The sequence below is a fragment of the Mus musculus genome, chromosome 10, assembly GCF_000001635.26.
Source record: "Mus musculus strain C57BL/6J chromosome 10, GRCm38.p6 C57BL/6J".
Classification (NCBI taxonomy): domain Eukaryota; kingdom Metazoa; phylum Chordata; class Mammalia; order Rodentia; family Muridae; genus Mus; species Mus musculus.
In genome coordinates, this window is record NC_000076.6 from 84,379,149 (window position 1) to 84,403,800 (window position 24,652).

At 47.4% G+C, this 24,652-nt stretch overlaps 1 protein-coding gene across 2 annotated transcripts in view; it reads right to left on the reverse strand.

Annotated features, from left to right (window-relative positions):
• The window catches only part of Nuak1 (NUAK family, SNF1-like kinase, 1), a 69,769-nt gene that overhangs the window by 8,249 nt on the left and 36,868 nt on the right, over window positions 1-24,652 (reverse strand). For both annotated transcript variants that reach the window (NM_001004363.2, XM_011243603.3), the window contains 3 exons: window positions 14,844-14,995; window positions 13,108-13,173; window positions 1,599-1,718 (listed from right to left, as the gene is read on the reverse strand). In NM_001004363.2, coding sequence (NP_001004363.1) covers window positions 1,599-1,718; window positions 13,108-13,173; window positions 14,844-14,995 — 338 coding nt within the window. The remainder of the gene's footprint in view (window positions 1-1,598; window positions 1,719-13,107; window positions 13,174-14,843; window positions 14,996-24,652) is intronic.

A 24,652-nucleotide genomic window follows, 5' to 3' on the forward strand; every position in this document is an offset into this window, starting at 1 on the left:
TTTATGTTAATTGTTAGCGATTCTGGGCACTCTTCCCTTTATCCCAGCCCTGCCACCAAAACACTCAGATGGATAAATATTTGGGAGAAAGCATTTCTACCCACCAAGCAGTTGCTATTCAAAGGAGAAGGGTGGATGAGCCCCTGGAAGGGGGTTCTTATAAGAGAGCAATTCCTAACTCATAGTTAGACAGATGCTGCACTGGCTAAGTGTTTTGTTTTGTTTTGTTTTTGTTTTGTTTTTGTTTTGTCAATTTGATACAAGGTATGGTCATCCAGAAAGAGGGAACTTCAGGTCAGAAAAAAGTCTCCATCAGATTGGTCTATAAACCACTCTATGGGCATTTTCCTGGTTAAAGTAACATGGAGGGTTTGACCACTGGCAACAGTGCCAAGCCTTGGAAGGTGGCCCAGGGTTATATAAGGACTCAGGCTAAGTGAGCCCAAGCCTCCCAGAGCAATTCAGTAAACAGTGTTCTTCTATGGTCTCTGACTCAGTGCCTGCCTCCCGGTTCCTACCTTGAGATCCTGCTCTGAATTCCCCTCTAGGTAGACTGTAGGCTGCAAGCTGAAATAAACTTTTTGCTTCCCCAGGCTGCTTTTGACCATGGTGTTCATTATAAACATAATATATTTACATATATTGCCATATAAAATGAACTAGGACAGAGGCATATCTTACAGCAACCATGAAAGTTCTCTAAGGCAGGTAAAAGAACTCACTTCTCATAAAAGAGAAGATGCCATAAAAATTTATTTTCTTAAATATAAACACTACTACAAACATGGGCAAAAGAGATAAGAGTTTCATTTATTCTGTTTTATTTTGATACAATAGGGAAAAATTAAGTGTCTAGAGCCAGGGAAGCTATTAAAAATATAATAGTATATGCATAAAAGCAAGATTTGGGTGGGCATTGCAAATCCTATGTTAACAACAAGTTTGGATCACAAAATAATTATCAACTGACAAAAGGCCAGTGTGTGTGTGTGTGTGTGTGTGTGTGTGTGAGAGAGAGAGAGAGAGAGAGAGAGAGAGAGAGAGAGAGGGAGAGTATGCATAGCCTGCCCTTTACTAACTTGATCTCAGTTATTTTTAGATGATCTCAATTATTTCTAAAGTGTTACCTTTGAAAAACCTAAGAAAGAAAGAGAGAAAGAGAGAGAGAGAGAGAGAGAGAGAGAGAGAGAGAGAGAGAGAGAAAGAAAGAAAGAAAGAAAGAAAGAAAGAAAGAAAGAAAGAAAGAAAGAAAGAAAGAAAGAAAGGGAAGGAAAGAAGAAGGAAGGAAGGAAGAAAGGGAGGGAGGGAGGGAGGGAAGGAGGGAGGGAGGGAGGGAGGGAGGGAAGAAAGAAATCCTAAGCAGCTGCCCGGTCGTTGGAACAGGCATCTTTATCTCCTGCTCTCTAAGGCTTACTAAGGTTTCAAGCATCTTCTCCCGGTCTCTCTCTCTATATTATTGTTCCTATAAATCAAAGGAGGACAAGTTTCTTTTGCATGGCCTTTGGGGGTTTTAAGCACTTCCCTAGATCTAGTTCTTGCTTCCCTCCTTCTCCCTGTCCCTCCAGCTCTCTGATCCCCTACATCAGCAGACTGCTCACCTCTGGCCCTCGGTAAGGCCTGCCGTTGACAATCTCGGGCGACGCATAGAGTGGGCTCCCACAAAATGTTTGCAAGAACTTGTCCTTCTGGTACAGGTTGGAGAGCCCAAAGTCAGCAATCTGAAAAGAGAAGAGAGACCCCGGAGATCTGTTAGAGGGAAGTCGCTAGTGTCTGCAAACTGATTCAAACTGCCCAGGGCAGAGGAGAACACGTGGGCCACCACTGTGTCTAGTCTAAAGTCCGCATCAAACAAAAATCTCCCATGGCAGTCAAGAGTATCCAATACCAGTATGGCTAAAGTATAAAACATCAAAGTCCTTAATAACCCATTTCCTCCCCAAACAAAACCACTGACTGGGGACTAAGAGTTCAAACACATGAGGCTTTGGGGGACATTTCACATGTAAACCAAAGCATCCCAACTACAACAGCTTACACGAAATCTGCCACTTGATGCTTCCAACAAGCACTAAGTACAGAGGAGACCCTATCTACGGATTATGTTCCAAAGTTGCCAAGGGATGCTAAAACTTTCAAGAGTACTATCCTCTATATCTGCTATGGGTTTATTTTTCTAAACATGTATGTTTACAACAAGTCAAACAGTAAGAGATTAGCAATAATAAATAATAACAAAACAGAACAATTATAACAATATACTTTATTGCAATAAAATTAGCAAGCAGTGTCACTGTTCCTGAACTTTGTACCAGGATTTAGTAAAATAAGGTCACCTAAGGTACACAGGTATTACAACAGTCAATTTGATAAATGGGACAACTGGTAAGCAACAGTTGAGTGGGTAGCATATACAATGTGGATAGCCTGGACAGATGGATGGCTCACTTCCCATCCGGACAGATGGTGCAAGGCTACGTCACACCACTCAGAATGGCACACAATCTAAAGCTGATACACTGCTTCTGGAATGTTTCATAAGATATTTTGGTTCCTGGTGATTGATTGGCCATGGAAGGTGAAATCTCAGGGAAGAGGAAGTGGACTTTTTGAATTGTTTTGGTTTACTGTATTGAAGACTGTTAGGGATATCAGTCAAGCACTGTGCCACTGAGCCACACTCTCTAACTCTCGCCTTCCCTTCCCTGTAGCACTAGGGACTAAGCACAGTGGACTTAGCCCCCACATTATTACTGTTAATTGAAGACAGGATTTCAGTAAGTTTCTCAGAAAGGCCTTGGTCTAACTCTGTAGGCAGGTAGAGCATGATCTGGTGGCTCTCCTGCTTCAGTCGCTTGACCTGCTGGGACTACAGGTGTGTCACCAGTCCTGACTAAAGGCAACAAGTGACAATTCATGTCACTACACTCACAATGGCATGTGTGTCACACCGTGGGGAATCCTGACTTCCACCACCACCACCACCACCACCACCACCGCTGCCGCCACCTTTTCTTCATTTGACTCAAGATGAAACACACAGAGCACCAAATATTAAATCATTACATTTCAGCCTAAACTCTCCCGCTCGCCATCTGCGTGACATGGATGGGGACAGAAAACAGAAACCCAGGATCTCTCCCTATCCTGTCTTCCAGACATATTGTGAGAATAAGAGGAGAACCACTGATTGCGATAAGGTGGAGCGTGTGAATCCACCCCCTAGCATGCACATCCCCCGTAAGTGTCTGATCTAACCTCACTTCCTTAGTGCACTCACTCTCTTAAGTTTTGTAAAGGGTGTTATGTCAGGTCCTTCAGAGCATTGTGTTTATACCTGCACGTATACAGTATACACACACACATGTAAACATAGACACATCTGTACATACTACACATGCCTACATGTCTGCCTTCTCTACCAGACTCTCAGTCCCTGTGTCTGCTTCCACAGTTTTGTACCACCCTCTCCTTAGCAGCTGCCCCTGGCCAAGAAGTAAACTTGTCACTGAAACATGCATTATGTTTTGAAAAGTATAAGGAATTAATAGTTATATAAAATAATAGTAACCCCAACTGCCATGTATCACAAACTCCCAATTGTACAGTGTTGATGAATTCTCTAATCCAATTCTATTTAAAAAAACTGTATTTACAGAAAAAAAATATAAATAGACTTTATGCCCAATGTCATAAGGACACCTAACTAAAATTAGATTTAAATCTTTTTAATGCTCAAAATGGTCAATTTTATGTTATGGCAATTTTACCACAGTGCTTTAAGAACTCCACTTACCAAACAAGGAGACAGATTTAGGGAGTTGGATTTACTCATCTAAAGAAATGTGACCACTGGGCAGCCATACAAGTGTGCACCGCTCACACTTCCAGCCCCAGACACACACAGCCCCGGGAGGGTCTGTGGATTTCAGTCAGTCTTAGCCAGCCTTGTAAGGTGAACCCGCTGTGTGCTCTACCATCTCCAGCCTGATTTGCACTTGAGCATTAGCAAGGAGCTGGGGCTATCCACAGGGCTGGGGAGCCTCGGGTGCTGAGACCCACAGAAGCTGTTTTGAATGAAGCCCCTAGAATAGGCCTATTTTTGTTTTTAAAAAAGGAGCCATCCTTGGATGAATGGAATGTCATTCAAGGCAGCTGTGCACAGCCACCCTCCGAGAAGGCATCCCCCACCCCCCTCTCAGATTGCACTCAACCGCTCTGAATTCCACTTGCTTATCAAGGCCCCAGACTGCCTCTCAGGAAGTTGGTGGGAAGCTTTTACAAAGCACGCCCTGTCAATCAAAAGAATGGACCAGCTTCAGCTCTGGAGATTCCAAGGAGTCCTGAGGCTTCAGCCTCCCTCTGGCTAGGGCTGCAGCTCTGAGACTACACTAAGTTCTGGGGCGTGTGGGAGCTTTTAAACGCATGTGTGAGCACACCCATTGCACGTACACACAGTTGACAGCCCCAGGAGCTTCCACCAGGGCTGGGCATCTCTGCTTGCCTCGCAGGCGTCTAGAGCTGTGTGTTTATATTTCACCCCACTCCCATCCTCCCAGACCGATGTTTATCAGCCTCCCTGTAAAACTGTCATTTCTGCGGACATGAGATTAATAGAAATCCAGATTAGGCCATGTTCTTGGCACTTGAACGGAAACGCAATATTAATCAACACACACTCAGCGTTCTCAGACTCTGAGCTGCTAGACTCTAGGATTTTTAATGCCACAGGGAGCTTATGTCAACCATTGCTAAGTGGGGAGACACTAGCGGGTATGAATCCACTCAGAAGCCTCAGTTCTCTCATCTGTAAAATGGGGGTGAAAATCTCCTCTCCCCCTGTGGTGTCATGACAATTAAATGTCATAAAGCACATGCAAAATATACAGACAACAGCAATGGCACATTTGTCTTTAAACACAGATAAGTGACTGAGTTCACAGCACATGAGAAAGTGCATCTTATAACACCAGGGACTGTCAATAGAAAACAGAAGGTCAAGGAGCCAGTTTTGCAAGTGAATTAGTTTGAATCACAAAATGAAGAAGTTATTCTCTTCTTTGACATGAGTCAGGAAGGCGGTAAGCCACAAGGGTCTAATTAAAACATCTCCACATTTACCAGAGAGGACCAACTGGCCTTAGTCTCACAGCCTGGGGCAGCAACCAACATCAAACAAAAAAGAATGCGTCTATTTGGTTTGTATTATTTCACTCGTGAGCTTTTCTTTGGTTTATGGTACTAGTTTTCCACCAAATGCCATTACTTAAGGCTTCCTTCCTAAATAAATTCTACTCTACGAAGAGACCCAAACTAAATACAAGCACCATCAACCTAAGAAAAGGCAAAATGTACAAGAGTGCAGGGGAGGAAAAAAAACAACAACAAAACATGTGAGGGCTAAATTTAAACATAACTATGCCAAAATCATTGCACCTTAGAACTGGCCTCCATGTGGAAGAGACCTGAATGGAGGGTGGGAAGGGAAACTGCTGAAGGCTCAGGGTCCTAAGATGATTTGCTGACGATCACAAAGAAAAGCAACAAGATACATGAGGGCTCCCCAGATGCTCAACTCTGTAAAATGACAGGTCCATCCATCGAGTCCATTTCATACAGAATTCTAACGGAGACAAGCCAGGCAGTGGAAACCTACTCCTACCTGGTCCTCCAGCCTGCATCATCATCGCCTCATAGCGTCTTAGAAGACAGACTTTAAGCCCGTTCGTCCCCAGGCCCTTTACAGTAGCTCTGGCTGGCTACACTGTTAAGATTTGGAGAAAGAGGCCTCGCTGTGTTTTGGGGTGGGTGGGGGTTGTTTGTTTGATTGGTTGATTTTTATTGATTGTTTGTATGTTGTTGTTGCCAAACTGTTGCCCTGCCCCCATGCTGGATCAGAACCACCCTCTGACCTCACTCTATATACCCTGCCGCTCAGCCTCCACTCGGAAAGGCATCAGAGACGGTAAATCTCAAGGGTTTAATTTGGACTGTCTGTGTAACTATCCATCTCCTTTGGAAGTGTGCCCTGCTAAGTGAAAATCAGAGTGGAAAAGATAAATTTGGGGGTCAAGGGGATCATTCACATGTCAGTGGGATTAACCCCACTTCAACCCAGTTGAACCCTAGAGACAAGTGCAATATGAGATAAGCCAGGCACACACACACACACACACACACAAAAGACACTCATTGTCTGTTTCTATTTATATATGGTCCCTAGAGTAGACAAATCATAGACAGGAGAACGGTAGTGATGGTCAGGGCCTGGGGGGAAGAGAAGCAAAAGCAAGGAGCCAGAACCTAATGGGCGTGGAGAACCAGGTGCGGAGTTGGGCTGCTGGGCTGCAGCTGGGGGCTGGGATGGTTCTACAACACTGAGAATGCTTCCTGCCTCTGTGCTAGACACCCAAGTGCAGGAGGTTTTACGTTACATTATGCACATTTTGGCATCCTCAAAAAAGAATCAACCCCAAGGTCACTATGAACAAGAAGCTCAGGTGATGCAAAAAGAGGTACCAGTTTGTCGATTTTAACTGCTACCAAGGGAGGCTTATGACAAGGATAAGTAGGAATGTCTGCCAGCCCGTGCCGGTGTCTAGAGGAAGCTCCCTGCACTCAAAGATCAGAGGCTTAGGAGTCCTAAGAATCGGGGCTGGACTTAGACTTTGTCATTACTCGGTAATAATAATAAAAATAAAAATAAAAATAAAAATAAAGACCTGTCTATCTACACAATGGTCTCACAACTCTTGTCCAACCTCAGAGCCAAGAGAAGTGACCTTGACCTAGGCATGAAAGGGGCGTGTCCAGTGTGAGTGGCAGCATTTGGGGAGGAGGAAAAACCGAGGCAGGTAGAACTTCTGTACGCTAGTCTCAATCCGGGCTCCATCTCTTTGCAGTTCTAAGGCATGCCAGTCAGTCCAGCCTTACTCCTGCCTGGTCCTTGAGCCAGCATCACCAGCATCACCAGCATCTCAGAGCATCTTAGAAAGCAGAATCTCAGGCCCTGCCCCAGGCCTGCTGGGCGGAGAGCTGCATTATGACAAGAACCCCAGGGGTTTCGCTTGTACTTCAGCCCTCTTGAGCCTGAGACTTTTACCTGTAAAACATGGCTGACAGTGACACTGTGGTTCACTAGGAAGGGCTGTCGAGAAACCAAGTTAACAAGCACATGGCAAGTGTGAACCCCAGGTCTACTGTGTAGCAGGCCTTCAATAACAGAACTGTGACACTCCTACATCTATGAGTCTCAGTTGCTAGGAAACGGATCCACAACAGCACTGCCGGGTGCTGTGAGAATCAAACTCAAGTGGGCAAGAGCTGTATTGATCACAGGAGCACAGCTGTGAGCCAGTCAGTGCCTAGGAGCCTTACATAAACCTCTGTGACCAGGTCTCACAACAGCCCTTGGAGAAAGGTCTTTATTATCATTATCATTATCATTATTATTATTATTATTCCCTCTTGGCAGAGGAAGAAACTGAGGCACCTGTGTTGCCCAAGGAGCCTTCCCAGAGCCATCCTGGCTGTTAAACTCTATGTCAAAGGGAGTTATTGTTCACAGGAAATAGGCTTTCTGTAACTACAGGAAGATAGTAATTCCATGCAGGAAGACACACTCCATCGCTCCTTTCCGGCCTTGGAGTTAATTACTGTGGCTTTACCCTGGACAGCCACTGGCCTATGCAGTCGGAAGGAGGGCAGCAACCCGAACAATGAGCCGTAGGTAGGGAGTCGACGGGCTTTCATCTTCAGAAGAATTACTTCTTGAGACCATTAATCACCAATCGGGAGCAATCTGGGAAACTCTTAATAGAGGGTGTGGCAAGAGCTACCTAGTAAAGGATGCTAACACCCACCCAGCCCCACTTAGCTGCATACACATCTCCAGTGTCCTATGTGGCTGCACTTGCTCAGCTGGTCATCGGCACATCAGCACTTGAGGTTCTCTCCTAGGGCAGCTGTCTGCAAGTCAGATACAGACTTGCACTCAGATAAAGAGAATATGAAAGGCCTATCGGATGGCCGGCTCTGAGACAGGGCAAATCTTGGGGTTGGCAATAACGAAGAAGAGGTTTGTAGTCGGCCTCATTCCTGATGAGCTATAGGAATTTCCCTGTCTGAAAAAAAAAAAAAATGAGGCACTTGGTCCCACCCTGGTGAGGACATTCTAAAGACGAAAGGAGACAACACATGGAAGGTCTGGCCCAGGGCTCTGGCTTCCAGCAGGAGTTCAGCAAATGTGCTTTCGTCCTTCGGTTTCCTTCCCTCTGCAAGCTCATCATCAGATCCCTCCCCAGCAGACCCTTCCCCAGCCTTCAGAACTCTGCCTGTCACCACTTCCCCCTCAAAGGCTTTCTGCTCCATCTGGCTAGACAGACCCACCCCTTCCTGTTTAGCACGTCCAGATGGCACAGGGGCATCTGGTCTGCCAAGGGATAAGAAAAGCTCTCTGGAGGAAGACCCCCTAGAGGATAGACAGATAAGGGGGAATGGAAAGGGCATTCCAGACAGAGGGAACCGTGTGTTCCAAGGTCAGGAAGGCAGAGAAAGCTTTGTAGATTTGAGGATTTCAAGGGCAATGCAAAGGAGCCTTTCTGGACCAGATTCACTGAACGGCACTGCCAGGCGCCGTCCCCACCCTGATCAACCTCCTTCACAGCACAAGTGGATCACATACTCTTTTGTTTATTGGTTTCAGCCCCAGCTGAAACCCCAAGTCCACTGCAGGGAGGGGGGCACACCTTATCTTCTTTGCCTTCTTAATATTTGGTGACTAGTTATCACTACTAGTTAAATGACCACCAGACTCAGAGCTCCAAGACAAGAGGGACCTGGCCATCCCTCCCCCATTAAATCCCCCAACACCCGGCACAGGACTAACGACATAGCATTTGACACTTGGTTAAGTATTTTATGATCAAGCCATATGCTCTATACTAGATATTCAGCTCCTGAAAGGATAGAAGAATGACCTCAGGCAGCGCAGGTATGCTGTGATATAAATAACCCCACATATACACACTCGGGTGCACCTGATGGGTAAATGAAGGAGTTAATGCAAGACTACAAAGTTCTCACACTCCAAAGCCCAGAGGTCCATGATGCCAAGCTTCGCCTTGCTAAGCTGCCAAGATTTCTATCTCTTCTTGTCACTGCCATTCAAAGCGACTCTCTTATCCACAGCAGCCATGCCTCCATTGTCACAGGGGCAGTAGATCATCTCCCCTCTGTTCCTCTCTCCTGAGCTCTGAAAGCCCTGCAGATTCCCAGCCCTGCAAGAGGAGGTCAGCTGACCCGGGCGCCTGGCCCTCTTCCGGCAGGCACTTTTACAGGAGCCTTCTCTGGGAATGGTCAGCATTCCATTCTCCCAGAGAGTGGGATGTGAATCTGGCCTGTTTTCATTAATTGCAAATTAATGCTAGGCTGGGTGCTATTTTAGTCCACGCTTCCACAGAGGGTGGAATGCGACCCAAGGCAGCTAGCGCATCGCGCTCATTCCTTCTGCCGTTGGACTGCGTGAATATTTTTAGAAGCCGCACCCTCTTGCCGTGGCCAGATAGATAATTTCCAAAACCAGATGTGCTCATTGCAAATCAGCATAAGGCACAGAAGGGAAGAGCAACCAGTCACATGGCTCACACCAAAACTGCAGCAACATCTAACACATTCCAGCCAGAAGCATCTTTAGAGACTTCCCGCGGGGCCACAGGAGAGGTGGACCCACAATGTGACAGCCACTCCCCCTGCCCTTAGCACGATCGATCTTGCCACTCACATCCGGTTGGTTGGTAGTCCATTTGTACCCACGGTCCCCCTAGGCCAGGCAGCGATGGCCTTTCATTCACACAGAAGGCCAGCTTGTGGCCATGTGTATGACTGCTTCTGTCAGCAACTGTCCTTTCTAAATATGCATCTGCAAAGTGCTGAGTCAGGAAGCGCGGATTCCCATGCAGCCGGAAGGCAAATCAGCACCAGCTGAAACACATTTTTAAAACACTTGGAAGTGGGTGCAAGAGGATGGAGTTTGCCTGGAAGTCAAACATGGGAGTGAGTTTTAATCCTGGCTAGGGGCTCCTTTGCCCACAAATCAATCAGTTATAATGCTTACATGTGCCAGGCACCAGGAGATGCTCTGGAATGAGAAAGACAACAAACTCCTGATCTCAGGCACACCCCTTAGACAGTCCAGGCTGGAAATCGACCCTCAACAAGTTCTTTCAACTAGACTATCAGGTCTTAGTTGACATCTCTGCAGCAACGGAGGAAACAGTAAATAATGACTTGTTAAAAGGACAGATTTGATTATGTGTGAGTGTGCGCACACGCGCGCGCACACACACACACACACACACACACACACACATGCTCACACACGTTCCCACCCTGGGCAATGTCAGGAGCAGAGATTCCTAAGAAAACAGACAAAGAAAAATATAGGACCAAAGTTGACTTTTGTAATTAAGTACTATGTGTGCTACTTGGATACAAAAACAGAGGCTCTCAGGTGGAAAACCTGGTCCCCAGGAGCCCCATGCCCTACAGTCACTTCTCTGTTGCTTTGGGTTTTACAAATGAGCTGTTCTTCCAGGCTGCTGCCCCATTGTCCCCAACACAATTGCTCTCTGAATTCTGGCCATTCTTCTGCTCCATTAGGGAATTCTATGACTCCACAGGAAGCTATGCACCTTATCACTTCTGGGGCTACAGCATGGGACCAAGAGGTCCCACTGTACCACAGAACCCAATCCCCAGGCGAGAGGCTCACATTCCAGACCTTGTATAGTCTACATTTAGTTCCGAGGGCTCCCGGCGACAGGTGGCAGGAAGAATCTGGACAGGGTATCACTGAGATCAACAGATGATATGGAACCCTTAGAAGGCAAGGGTCCAAACTGACAGCAGGCCCGACCACCACCCCATCCCAGAACCACTTGCCCAAGCTTCTGGCTTTCCATGCATTTCCTCCTGCAGGGGCCAGACACTTAGACTTAGGCAAGCTCTTGGGATGGACACAGCTAAGCACCACCTCCTCTGAATGCATTTCTAACTACTTTCACATTTATTGTCGGTACCTAGAACTGGGGATTGCCCACAGAAACTCTCGGGAAAAAATTGACTGGGGAAAATAAACAAACAGTACACAGCTCTTCTTCCTACCTGACAGGAGAAGCTAAGTTCAGTGCGTGAGAAATTTATCCTGAACCCTGCTATCAGCAAGAGACAGGGCTACCACACAAACCTGGGCCATCCAACTCCAGAGCCTCCACTCCTAGACTGGACTCATTTGCAGACGGTTGATTCTGACAGTTTAATTCTGAACATAGAAAATACCTAGAGCAAGTCTGTGGCTGTTATTATTATGTATTTTGTAACAGGAGGAACTGGGTTATGTGGGGTTTTTCCAAGGTCAAGGAGCTGGGAAGCCCCACAGCCCATAAGTTGGCTTTTTGGTTTTTTTCCCCCTGTCAATACAATTTTCAATTTTAGCAAGTGAAATCTGAAATCTGAAACACATCCCCAATCCATAATTTTTACACTTGATAGTTAGTGCTCCTTCTAGAATAATCCAGCCACTTGCCAAAAAGGGATTTGAGATTTCATTTCCTGTTCTGAAGGAGAACTGTTTCAACCCATCATTTTCACCAGGCTCGGTGGACTGGACAGAAATATGTAACTGAGGTCAACTCTTCCGTGAGTGGCAGGCCATGGGGATGTGTCTCTCAAGGACGGCTCAAAGGATGCTCGTGACAGCCATGTTCTACAGACCCTAAAACAGCTCTAGCCTTCCAAGTAAGGATGTGGTCCAGCACACACCCACTGACTGACACGACAGGGGCAACTGAAGAGGAAGACGTGCAGTTGTTGCTATCCCTTGTCTGGGGAGGGTCCATTTGAGGGCTCTTGTGGGCAGTCCTGAGGCCATTTCATAACGAAACCCGTACAGCAAGCTCCATTGATTTTGAAATGGTGTTTGCTTGCTTTGTGGAGGGGTCTGAGGGACATTCAGAGTGCTCCCAAGGAAGCCCTTGAGCCCTCTAGAGCGCTCTCCAGCTTCAGCAGCCGTCAGAAATAAATGTGAACCCCATCACTCACTCGCCCTTTCTTTAAGATTGATTTTTGTTTCTAATTATGCGTAGGTCCGTGTGTCTGGTGTGTGGACCTGTGCACTTGTGAGTGCAGGTGTCCTCAGAGGCCAGAAGAGGGTGTGGGATCCCCTGGAGTTATGGGTGGCACCCCAACATGGCTGCTATGAACTAAACACAGGTTCTTTAGAAGAGCAGCAAATGGTCTTAATTGCTGAGCCATCTCTCCAGCTCCCAACCCGCCCTTTTTGAACTACCACCATTTTTACCCAGCTCTCAATTCCATAGCTGGTTCAAGTGTGAGACGGTGAGGAGAAAGGAGCAGAGATATGGGGTGGGAAGTCACAGCACGGCAGCTAGAGCAAGGCTTCTAAGTGGGCTCTGGATTGTTTGCCAGTAGTCTCAGCACTAAGGAGGTAAAGCGAGGCGGACCATCTGTTCAAGGTCCTCCTCAGCTACATAGCGAGTTTGGAACCAGCCTGGGCTACATGAGATGCTACCTCAAAGACGGAAAAAAAAAAAGTGAGGCGACTTCTAGGTTTAAAATAATCTGGGGCCCTTCTAGCACATTCTGCATTGTGGTATGAACTTATATAGCAATAACTGTTACTACAGATATGTTATCTGATTTTTCTGTGCTTCAGTTTCCCTATGTACATGTGAGTTATAAGATGAACAGTGCCCATTTCACATGCTGCCTGAAAGAGTCATTTATGAAAGTATTAAGCACATGGGAACTAAAACACCTATGAAATATGTGTGTTACTTTTGTGGTAAGAATTCCAGATTGTGAGCTTCCTGAGGACAGGGACTGTGTGTCAGTCATTGTCCCAGCAGGGAGAAGAGAGTCTGGCAGGTTGTAGGGGACTCAGTAATGCCTGCTAAATTAAACTGTTTGGATAAGCCTATTGATGAGAGTCTTTCCCAGAGCCCACCAACCAGCAGAGGGAGCGGCTGTGTCAGATCCGGGCTATGAGGAGCCACGCCCACCCGCCATACCCACACCCCGGCTGAGTTTTACCTTAATGTTGCAGTTGTCATCAAGCAGTATGTTCTCCAGCTTCAAGTCCCGGTGGACCACACCATTCTGCAACGAGGAAACGGAAGAACTGAGCAGGAGCAGGAGCAGGAGCCAGAGCAGGAGCGTGTGAGATGACAGACAAGAGAGCTCTGGGGAGGGGGCAGCGGAGGCCGGGCACAGGGAACAAGTCTGACAGATGAAAGCAATGCACCAGCCAGTCCCGGTGGTCTTCACCTCCATCCTTCAGGCCTGCTCTCACTGTCAGGACGCTCCCCAGACAGCAACCAGCGACAGGAGAGCATTAGTCACTTTCTGTGTGGTTAACAGAAAAATGACTGGAATCCATTCTCCCCCCCCAGAGCCTGTAAACCAGCAGGGGGATTCTTTGTGGGAATGTAATTCCACTGTGTCTGAGACAGGGTCCCAGGGACACAGCAGACATCTCAGTGGGTGCCTTGGAGCACAGGGCCCCAGGGACAGCCTGCCTGCCTGCCTGCCTGCCTGTCTGCCTGCATCCCTCATGCTGGAAAGAGGCCTGACCCAGTCTCCTAAAGCTTTGTCTTAGATACTCCCTAAGCAGCCAGCTGGAAAGACTTGAAAGTCCCTCTCCACTCTGCAGGACTCAGGGCTGATGAAAAGGGTGCAGGCCAATGAGACCAGAGCCACTAGGAACTCTTATGTCGCGTGACCTTTTCATTCAGGCAAACTCTGGCCAATTTGGGACTGGACTTGAAAGCAGCAAGCCAGCTGAAGGGAAAGGACACCAATGGGCTGCGGAGAAGGTTCTGGGGTGGGTGGACAGAAAGAGTGCTTGGGGACCATGTTGGATGTGGATGTGGGGGGAGTAGGTTCCCAGCATTCCCCGCTGTGTAAATGGCTTCTGCGGAGAAAGCTGCTATATCAAACATGCCTGTAGCTGGTTCTTTCAGTTTGTTTTCCTTTCCGTTTGACAGCTTCTAATGTCTCCACAGCCACCAACTTGGAGAGAGATGACAAGTATTCATACTACTGCTTTTGCTAATCCAAGCTCTCAGGAGGTGTCCGGAGATTCCGAAATGCCCCCCCCCAAAAAAAAAAAACACATCTCCCAGAGGAGAGATGTGGAGTACAGGAAAGCCGACTCTGTTTGGCTTTAAATGAAATACTGCGAGACGTTTGTTTCACATGGTCACATTCCTGACTGACATAAGAAGATGGAACAAGCCTAAGAACATCCCATTCATACACAACCCACAAATTCACACACTTCAAACAACGGAAGTAGTCTGCGGTGCTCTCCAGCATTACTTAAGGCGGAGTCACAGAAGGCTGCGTGGTCTGATCATGAGTGTCTCTCGTGTCCACAGAGAGGCCAACCAAAGGTTGTGGGTGCACATGTCCATCACCCTACCCCTGATCTACAGAGACAGGCAGCACCTGAGGGCTCACTGGCAAGCCAGCCCCGTGGAACTGGCAAGCTCCAGATTCAGTGAGAGATCCTGTCTCTAAGACAAGGTGGGAAGTGACGGGGGATACCTGACAATGACCTTAGGCCTCACGTGTACACACACACACACACATACACACACACACACACACACATACACACACACACAAGCATGGGATTTGAATAGGGAGATTTTTTTTTCTCATCCTAGTCTGTAACATCTCCACACATGTCACAATGAACTAACCAAGGCTTTTATAATATTAAAGCTATAATGAGTCTACGCGCGAAGTTGCAGGCCCGGTCGTACCTTGTGACAGTAATGCACGGCAGACACAATCTGCCGGAAGAAGTGTCTGGTCTCCCTCTCGCTGAGGCGCCTGCGCTCACTGATGTAATCATACAGCTCTCCTTTGCTGGCATATTCCATGATGATCACAATCTTATCTTTGTTCTCAAACACTGTGGGGGGCAGGAAGAGAAATAAACAAACACTGTTATCCAGAAAGCCCGATGACAACCAACTGCAGAGAAAGAGCAAGGAAGACCATGGAGATGCCACTGAGCCGGATGGGGCTCAGGGAACAGGTTGAGAATCTGTGCATTCAATATCAGGGGGGCTTGGGGCAATGGTGGCTTCATTCTGTCCCTACACCCATCTTGTACAGTTGAGGTCCACACAAGGAGGAAGTCTCCTAAACAGCTGACCAGAACCAACTTAGTCTGGTTTCAGACATGACCAGGGAGCCCCAGAGCCAAACCTGGAATGGAGTCAGGACCCCTGCAGCCCTCTGGAGCTGGGTGCCCCTGCCTGCAGTCCAGTCCCTTCTCAGCCGACCTCCACCTACCATGGGTATCTTTTATCCATAATGTTTGTCAAGGCCCTCTCACCAACTGTTCCCCAGCTGTTAGGTTTAAATTGCAGTCCCACACAGACACCCAAGGGCAACACAGGGGGCGAGGAGAAAAGGCAAGGAAGAGAGATTCTAGTTACTCGGTCCACTTCAGCCACAGTCCACCAGCTGTCATGTAAGACGCCTTTAACTGTCTGGAAGTACATCCTTCCTAGAGATGCAGAGGGAACCCTAGACCCCTCCTTCTGCCAACCTCTACCTTATCAAGTCTGACCGTTCCTGCCCACTTCAATGTCCAACAATACAGAAAGAGCTGTCAGTCATTCACGTTTCTCACATTTACACACACGGTACTGCCTCCACCTCCCTGCTCTCCCACTGCCTCACCCCTACCTATCCTGGCCAGGCGTTCATCAACAGAGCCTTCGTTCAGACTTATCTGCACATCACATGCCGTCATCAGCCCCTTACATCCCTGGCCTACCCTGGCCTCATCGTACCTTATTTCCTGGTTACATATCTATTTTCCTCCGCCTGGTTGCGGAGCTTGAGCTGGGAGAGCTAAAACCTACTAACATCCTGACTTTGCTGGCTGTGTGACTCCTGGAAGTTGCTTGCCTTCTCTGTGTTTCTGTTACATCAAATGCAAAATGGGAATGAACTTAGAAAGCATTTCTTAGGACTGTTGGGAGACCGGAGGGATAACAGGATGGTAGATGCTCAGAACGAAGCCTGAACGCACAGCCTTCCAGAACCTTGGTTGTTATTGTTTATCTTAATATTATTGGACCCCCCCAAGGCCTGGCACTGAGACAAACACGCCCATTCAATGAGCAACTGAGGTGAACTGGAATCTGCCTGCCTACGGCCTGGGCTCCCTCCCCTCCCACACCTTGTCTCTGGCCTCTAGAGGGTCACCCTCCCCACCAGTTCCTCTTTGGCTCCTGCCAGTCCAGCCAACTCTCTCTGATAAAATGAAGAGGAAGGCAAGGCGGCAGTAGGAAGGTAGAGGGAGGGAAAGGGGGCAGCCAGATAAAACTGGCTGACTTCTTGGGAGTCTGCTGGCCTCTCTGTACCCAACCTCCTGGGCTCCTACCAGGATTTCATCCTGGATTGGACTTTTCATTAACTCTAAACTCTAGGAAGTAGGAGGGTGGCCTTGGGACATACGGCACAGGCTGCAAACGTGAGCGATACACATGCCCTCGGGAAGCAGTTTACATCCTAGGTTGTTGTTGTTTTGGTTTTTTAAGGTAGGAAGAAGGAAGAAAAACGTGCGTTGACACACGTGCGCATGCACACACATGCACACGCACAAATAAACAAAGCCTCTCACATCCCTGACACCGGAGTGATTGAGACTCATCTGAATATCGGGTGCACACCTCCCCGCAGACAGGACCTTCAGAAGCTGGCTCCTCCCTTTTCAACTGTACACTTCAACGCGGCTTAGCGTGACAGGTACTTCACTAAGCAACTTCTGCTGGCACAGCCTGACACTCTGACTGGGTCCCTCCACCTGCGTCACCCCACTACAGCCTCACTGGCTTCCAGCCCTTCCCTGTCACTCCATTGCCAAGTTCCTGAGAAGCAGACAGCTGCAAAGACTCTGTTTCCTGGAGCAGGGATCCTGCAAGGAACTCTGGGGGAATAAAAAAAGACCTGGTGACTAAACAGATGGACTATATGGAAAATTCTCACACCTGGGCTTGGCTGCCTTTGGACAGCAGGTTTTTCTCTCTGGTTCTGCAGGTGAACCAGCACATCTCTATATCCCTACTCACACTCAGAGAAAGGGCTCTCAGCCCAGTACAGGAAACACTGGATGCCTGCAATGGTATCTGCATGAGATACCCCCTTGTTGTCATGGGCCATGAGCAGGGCCAAGGAACTCTCCCTGTGCCCAGGCCTGGCTGCGAGACACCATTTGCACCCTCCATAGGAGGCAGGCCAGGTTCACAGCCAGTGTTTGAATATCACATGAGATGAGCTAACTTGCCAAAGAGAATTCTGCATTTGGAGAACATAATGGCCTGTCAGGGAGGCTGCTGAAGCCTCCAGTTGTTACTTAACAACAGCATTGAGTACCGGTAGGCCTATATGCCAGCCCTGTGCTAAGAGGCATTTTGTGTGAATGATACCATGTGGATGTGGTCCTTTAAGCCTTTTTATTTTGTAGAGAGGAACACTTGGTATATAGCAAGACTCAGAACAGTCGCCATGATTTCAGAGAACCCAGGTAGGGCTGGGCTAGACAACACAATCGGTCTTCAAGATCAAAGCTCAGCCTGTTACCATCCGTACACCAATCCCTCTGGCCTGACTCTCATCAAGCAATGAGGCCAGCAGAGTTTGGGGGGACAGGATCAGTGAGCTGACCTCAGCACTGTGCCTCAGTGCTTAAATAACTTGTTCCCCTACCTCTCAGGGAAAGACTGCCCTAAGACTTTCCTTGCCAACGTGGTACTTTGTACCATGCCACCGTTACCCTAGACGCTCAGGGTCTTCAAACAGGAAGGAACCACAGATCATCTATTACTTTTTCCAGCAGAGCCTGGTATTCATGATAGCTAAGGTTAAGGACTTGGGAATCAGACTAAGGAATGACTGGCTTCTGTGTCCTAGGCCTGAGGCTCCTCACCCATGATTAAGGTCACTAACGGAGAAGTGGCACACATCTTTGTGACCATTCTTCTCACAAAAATGGGCTGCTCCCCTTGAGCACTTTTTACAACTGGTTATTTATAAGCCCAGAAATCTTGTCTGTGTTTATATTATTAGTCACTGAGCAAAAGCTTATTTTCCATCACTTGGGAAGGGTTTCCTTTCTGAAAAATGAAAGCCCGTGTCTCTTGGCCAGACACTTTTACCCAGAAGCCTGGTGGCTCCAAGATGGTAAGAAAAACTGTGGCCCTTGACATGCCTGCCAGGCCTACCAGGAAACTGCAGGCCCTGAATAGAAACTTAGCTCAGCTTGAGTCAGCCCACAGCATCGTGCCAGGACCCTGTGCTGCCCAGCCTGGGCTTCAGAAAAGCAACAGAACCGCAGAAAGCACCCACTATGTGGATGGCACTGGGGATAATTAAAAAAGATGTGGCCAAGTCAAGAGAAGACAGACTGGGTAGAAGAAACGCCATGAGAAAAGCCAACAGTTGCCAGCCTCTGCCAGGTGCCACCGAAGGAGAAGCAAGAGGGCTGTGATGAAATACAAAGTAAGGTAGCAAATAAATAACCAGAGAAAGCCCTGGGCAGCCAGGCAGGTGAGTGAACACTGCCGAGACAACAGAAAAGATGGGAAGGAAGGCCAGAGTAGCATCTGGAATCCTGGACCTCTGAAACAGCTCAACCCCTGAAACAACCCTCTCCCAGTGACCTCCCCTTCCCTCTCCTTACCACTGACTGCATGTCACAGACTCAGCACTGACAGATCACAGTGATCCTGTGAAACCAGTACAGGGACCAAGGGTATGGCTTCCATGAATTTTAGACTATCTGCATCTCCATAATGACATACGTGGAGGGCCCAGTTTGAGTAGGATATTCACTTATCTTTCATGTACATCTAGTACAAGTAGGCTGAAGGCATTGATGCTGGTTGGTTGACAGAAACTCGGGACACCAGAGAGGGACCCTCTATCATATTGGTCTGTAGGTGTGTCTGTGTTGTCTGTGGGTGTGTTTATGATGTGTCTGTGGGTATGTGGGTGCATCTGTGGGTGTGTCTGTGTTGTCTGTGTGTGGGGGGGTGTCTGTGTATTGTGTCTGTGGATGTGTATGTGGATGTGTCTGTGTGTTGTGTCTGTGGGTGTGTCTGTATATGTGTCTGTGTGTTGTGTCTGTGGTGTGTCTGTGGGTGTGTCTGTGTGGTATGTCTGTGGGTGTGTCTGTGTGTTGTGTATGTGGATGTGTCTGTGTGTTGTGTCTGTGGGTGTGTCTGTGGATGTGTCTGTGTGTTGTGTCTGTGGGTGTGTCTGTGGGTATGTGGGGTGTGTCTGTGTTATCTGTGGGTGTATGGATGTGTCTGTGGGTGTGCCTGTGGTGTGCCTGTGTGTTGTCTCTGTGGGTGTGTCTGTGAGTGCGTCTGTGGGAGCATATTCTTAACTAATAGAGAAATGTGGGTGTTGTCACCCCTGGGAAGGTGGTCCTGGATGTATAAGGGAAGTAGTTGAGAGAGAGCCTGAAAGCCAGCCAGTGCTGCTTCCTCCTTCATGGCCTCCTTCAGTTCTATCTCCAAGTTGCTGCCTTGAATGTCTGTCCTGGCTTCCTCCATGACAGACTGTAACAAGTAAACTGAAGAAAGCACTTTTCTCCCATCTGCTTGCCTTGTTTGTCATGTTGTTCATCATCCAAAGTTAAGACAATAATCCTGTATTTTTAATAACTGTAGATGTGAAACAATGTCTCATGGTATGAGATTTTTCCATGTGTGGTCTATCACACTGATGCTCAAGACATTTAGCATCCTGGAGCATCTCAGACTTCAGGTTTCTGAATCAGGGATGCTCAACCTGTGTCAACATTATCCCATTTCATGATTGGATAGCCACTACTCCCATCGGCGAGCAGCATGCCAGCTCCAGTCGCCCTAATCAGAGCTCTCTGCCACTAACCACCTCCTCGCCCATAAAAAAGCAATACCATACTGGGTTGACTATAAGCCAATCAGGTGGACCATCTTGGCTCCTTTTGAAGTTCTTAAACAATGGACCATGTAGGGTATATTCTTTTGTGTGACTTCAATAACCACAAATACTATAGATGAGAATAATTCGCAGTGTTCTGTGTCATTGAAGAGTGTCTGTTCATGCTATGAACTCTATCATACAGGGGCATTGTGCTGGCTTATTCATTCATCCTACATCAGATGAACACTGAGCTGTCTCCAGCTGAGGAGCCCCGTGAGCAGAGTTTCTGGGAGCATTTACTATTGTTGTTGCCATTGTCATGTTTGCTAATTTTATTTTTATATGTATGAGTATTTTGCCTACATACAGGTACATTCACCGGGTTTATGCCTAGCGCCCTCAGGACTGAGAAGAGGGCATTGGCTTCCCTGGAACTGGAGTTAAGGTTGGTTACAAGCCACCATGTGTGTGCTGAGAACTGAACCTAGGTCCCCTGAAAGAACAAGTACAATTACCCACTAGGCTGTCTCCCAGCCTAACTGGGAACATCCTTGCATATCACATGCCTTTTGCTTTTGCTGCATGTCTATATGCATCATTGTTGGACAGATTCCCAATAAGACTTTGAATTCAAATTTGTATGACTAAAAAAAAAATCTATGCATGGTTTTACTATGACTCTTTCCCCCTCCTGCATCCATTATTTATTCTTCCCCCTACCTCATTCATTCATTCTTCCCCTGCCTCCATTCATTCATTTTTCCTCACCTCCATTCATTCATCCCCAACTTCCATCCATTCATTCCCCCACCTCCATTCGTTCTTCTGCACTGTGCCCAACACTTTCTTCTTGATGGAGTCTAACTCTCAGCCTTTCCTGAGCACCCTTCATCAGTCTCTGAACTCTGCGCTTTCTGCTGTGTGTTAAAGCTGAATAAACGATATAAATCAGAGCCTTTGCCTTCAAGAAGTCATGTCCTACTTGGAAATGAATGGAGCTTAGCAAATAATCCACAAGTCAAGCTGCATGACTCAGACTCTTAGCACTCAGAGGACAAGAGCAAAGGACCAATGATGTAAATCTGAATGAGTCTGAGAAGATTCCTGGGGGAAACAGGCATGACCTACTAGGCCGAATGACTAGGGCTTTGCTTTAATTAGATACTACTGCTATTGCTCTGGCTTAGCACAGAACATGCAGGCACATTCCCTTTCTTCTATCAGCGTCTTGCTCCTTTCCAGAAACCAACTTGGATTACTTTTCTCGCTTTCTGTTTATTTTCTATTTCAAGGGATAGAGTGGAGGACTGGTTGCTATAGCAACAGCTGCATCTCCACATTAAACCTGAATTTTATCAGATGCTCATTCTGACAGTTCACTTCTGACTTCTGATTGTCTGGCTTTCACAACGAAACTCATTACAAAGCTCCTAACGATTCCCCTGTGCTGCCCCCAAGGCTAATAACACAGCTTGTATGGCTTGAGAAAGTGCATAACATAAAAACTCTGGCCTGGGAGGAACACTCAGGAGGAGGGCATCCTGGGATGTTTAACCATCCACAGGCCATTTTTGAGACAAATACACCAGGCAGGACAGGAGAGTGGGGATCAGTTTAAAGAATGCTCCAGGTGGAGGCAGATGTTTCTGGAAAATGGAAAATTTCTTCCTATGGAAATGGAGGATAGCTTTCTGGTTCATGTGGACTCTCAAGGGAGGAAGACTAGTTTGTTGGTTTTAAGCAAAAGGAGCAAGGGCTAAGGAGGGGACTGGCCAGAGTTCTCAGCACTCTATCTGTCCAGGATCCTTCGACTCACACCAGACAACAAGTGCTTTTATTGATGTCCTCAAACTGCCAGAAGTACCTTTCTACTCCCAGGGGGGGACTCACTTTTATTAAAGACAAGGAAGATTCTCACAGGAACCCCCAGCCTACTTTTCATTTCAGAAACACAAGAATCTCTTCTTGAAAGAGTCGGTGGCCACCTAATTAGTCACTGAGTCAGTACAGGATTAATTCTTCAAAAGTACAGTCCCAAGAACTAAATTGCAAATACCTCAGGGGCCCATGGCTTTACAAAATAGTCCTCTGATGTCTGCAGGCTCCCCACAGTAAGGGTGAGAAAATACAGCTAGACTAATAGTTCCCATTGTCAGTGGGGTGGTCAGAGCTGAATCACGGGTAGGCACTTCCCAGTTTGGACAATGGAAGGCTTTTTTGGCTCACACATGCCTTACAATACACCAACATGAGGGATGCTGGCTGGAATGCGTAAGGAGGACCATACCCAGCCTGGCCACCCACCCAGTGCAGAGGTAGACGTCACGTGGTGTATGCCTGTAATCCTGACTCTCAGGATACTGAGGTTACAGAGACCTAGGCAGAAAAAAAAATCAAACAACTAGGAAATAAAACAAGGTATGGGCTCTGAGGAGATGCAGCAGGCTCACTAAAAAAATTTTCCCTTATGTCAGAGTTATAAAAACTGAGAATAGAGACAATTCAAAACTCTAGGGGGCAGATGAGAAGGCTAAGATAGAGAAGAGAGAGGTCTCAAGGGCACCAGCCTGGACTAGTCACTGGACTTCAGCTCCCTAAATGGTACCTAGGGAGGGGGGAGCATCTCCATAGCAACTTAGCGGGGCTCTAAGGTGAAATGGGTCCATAGGTACCACCACAAACTCCACGCAAGGTGTGGTGGGCTAGGCTGAGGTGGGAGTGCATACCAGTCACTATGAGACTATGAGTTTAGTCAGTCATTATCCCTGCTAACTGATATGAATGTTCACAAGCACTCCAAGTAGAAGGGAAAGCCCCAGACTACAGTCTGTTTCCTTAAACAAGCACGCTGACCCAGCAGTGACAGCGATACACAGACAGCCTTGGTTCCTCTTCCACAATGCTCAGCAGCAGGCTTGGCTGGGGGGCTTGGCTCACCCCAGCCGCCTGGCCAAGGAAGAGAAGCTAAGTCAGTACCTACACCCACCCACCCACCCTCCCTCCCTCCCTCCCTCCCTCCGGCAGAACTAATAACTGGCCTCCTGTGCAGGGCTGAGCCTTTCTGCAGAGCTTGCCACTCTCAGTTGCAGCCTCATTGATTGACTGTGATAGCACACAGCTGCCATCACGGGCAGCAAGCCTCATGGTGTAAGAAGAAGGAGGAACGTGGGTGAGAGCCAGAGTTACAAGTCTGCATAGTCGGAACCTGCCCACAAGTGTCGGGTGTGTGTGTGTGTGTGTGTGTGTGTGTGTGTGTGTGTGTGTGTGTATGTGTGTGTGAGAGAGAGAGAGAGAGACAGAGACAGAGACAGAGACAGAGACAGAGACAAAAACAGACAGAGAGACAGAGACAGACAGAGAGAGACAGAGATAGCAGAGAGACAGAGACAGATACATACAGAGACAGGCACAGACAGACTGATACTGACAGACAGACAGACAGACAGATGGGCATACAGAGACAGGAGGTAAGAGGGCAGTGACGCAGGGAGTGAGTTCACTTGTACAGACATCAGACTTCTGGGGGCCCCTGCAAAGTTACGTGCAGTTCTCTCCCTCCCTCCAGCTCTCTTATTTCAGATTTTATCATAGGATACATGTATGCATGTGTCTCTGTGTGGCTATGAGCCCGTGAGTGTGGGACTTAATGAGAGGAGGATGTTGGAGCCCCTGGAGTTGGAGTAATAGAAGGTTATGAGCTACTCGGTGGAGACGCTGGGAACCAAACTCAGGTCCTTGGCAAGAGCAGGAAATGTTCTTAACCACTGAGCCATCTCTCCATCCCTAAGCCCAGCTCTCTTAACCAGGAACCCTGTTTCAGTCCCTGGTTGCTGGTTGGCCATCAGTGTTAGAGTACAGTGAAACTGATACCACAAAACACACACACACACACACACACACACCAGTGACAGCATGAACTCTCTGTCAGAACTCATGGAGGTACTGAAGAGAAGAATAAATCCTCTAATCAAAAATGCCCAGACTTCTGAAGGGTAAAAGTTATAGGTCCCCAATCTCCCTTTGGGCAGTCACATATAAGGCCACTCTTGGGGGTTCATGAGCCTTCCTTCCTAAATGCAAGTTCTTGATGGCATAAGCAAGCAATTAAATGACCCCAGTCCATCTCAAAAGGCTATGTATTTCAAACACAATATAGTTTCATGTATTCTTTAAAAAAAAGAAAAACCCTCGTCTTCAAGTGTAAGTGGCATTATTTAAAGCACTAGGAAATACTGAATTGCAGGAAATTCAGGAGGGCGAGGCAAGACAATCAGGGAGAAACATTTGTTTTTTGTTTGTTTTATTTCTAATCTCCGGCCTCTAGAAAGAAAATCACTTGGATGTAATCAAATGAAAATAATACACTTGAAGGTCAAGGAGCTAATTTCACAGGAAACATTTAAAATGTGGTTGCGCTGACATACTACTGAGAGGCTCGCTCACTCCTACAGTTAAAATGAGGCAAGCGAACCCTGGGGGTTTGTGAACAGAGATGGGCCTTGCAGTTGGACCCAGCCTGCAAGGACTTCACTTGGAACTTGTGGGGCTGGCAACAGAGGAGCACAATAAATCAATACCCAGCAATTTGCCATAGGTTCCAAAGAATAAACAGAAGCACAACACACTGCTTTGCCAAGCG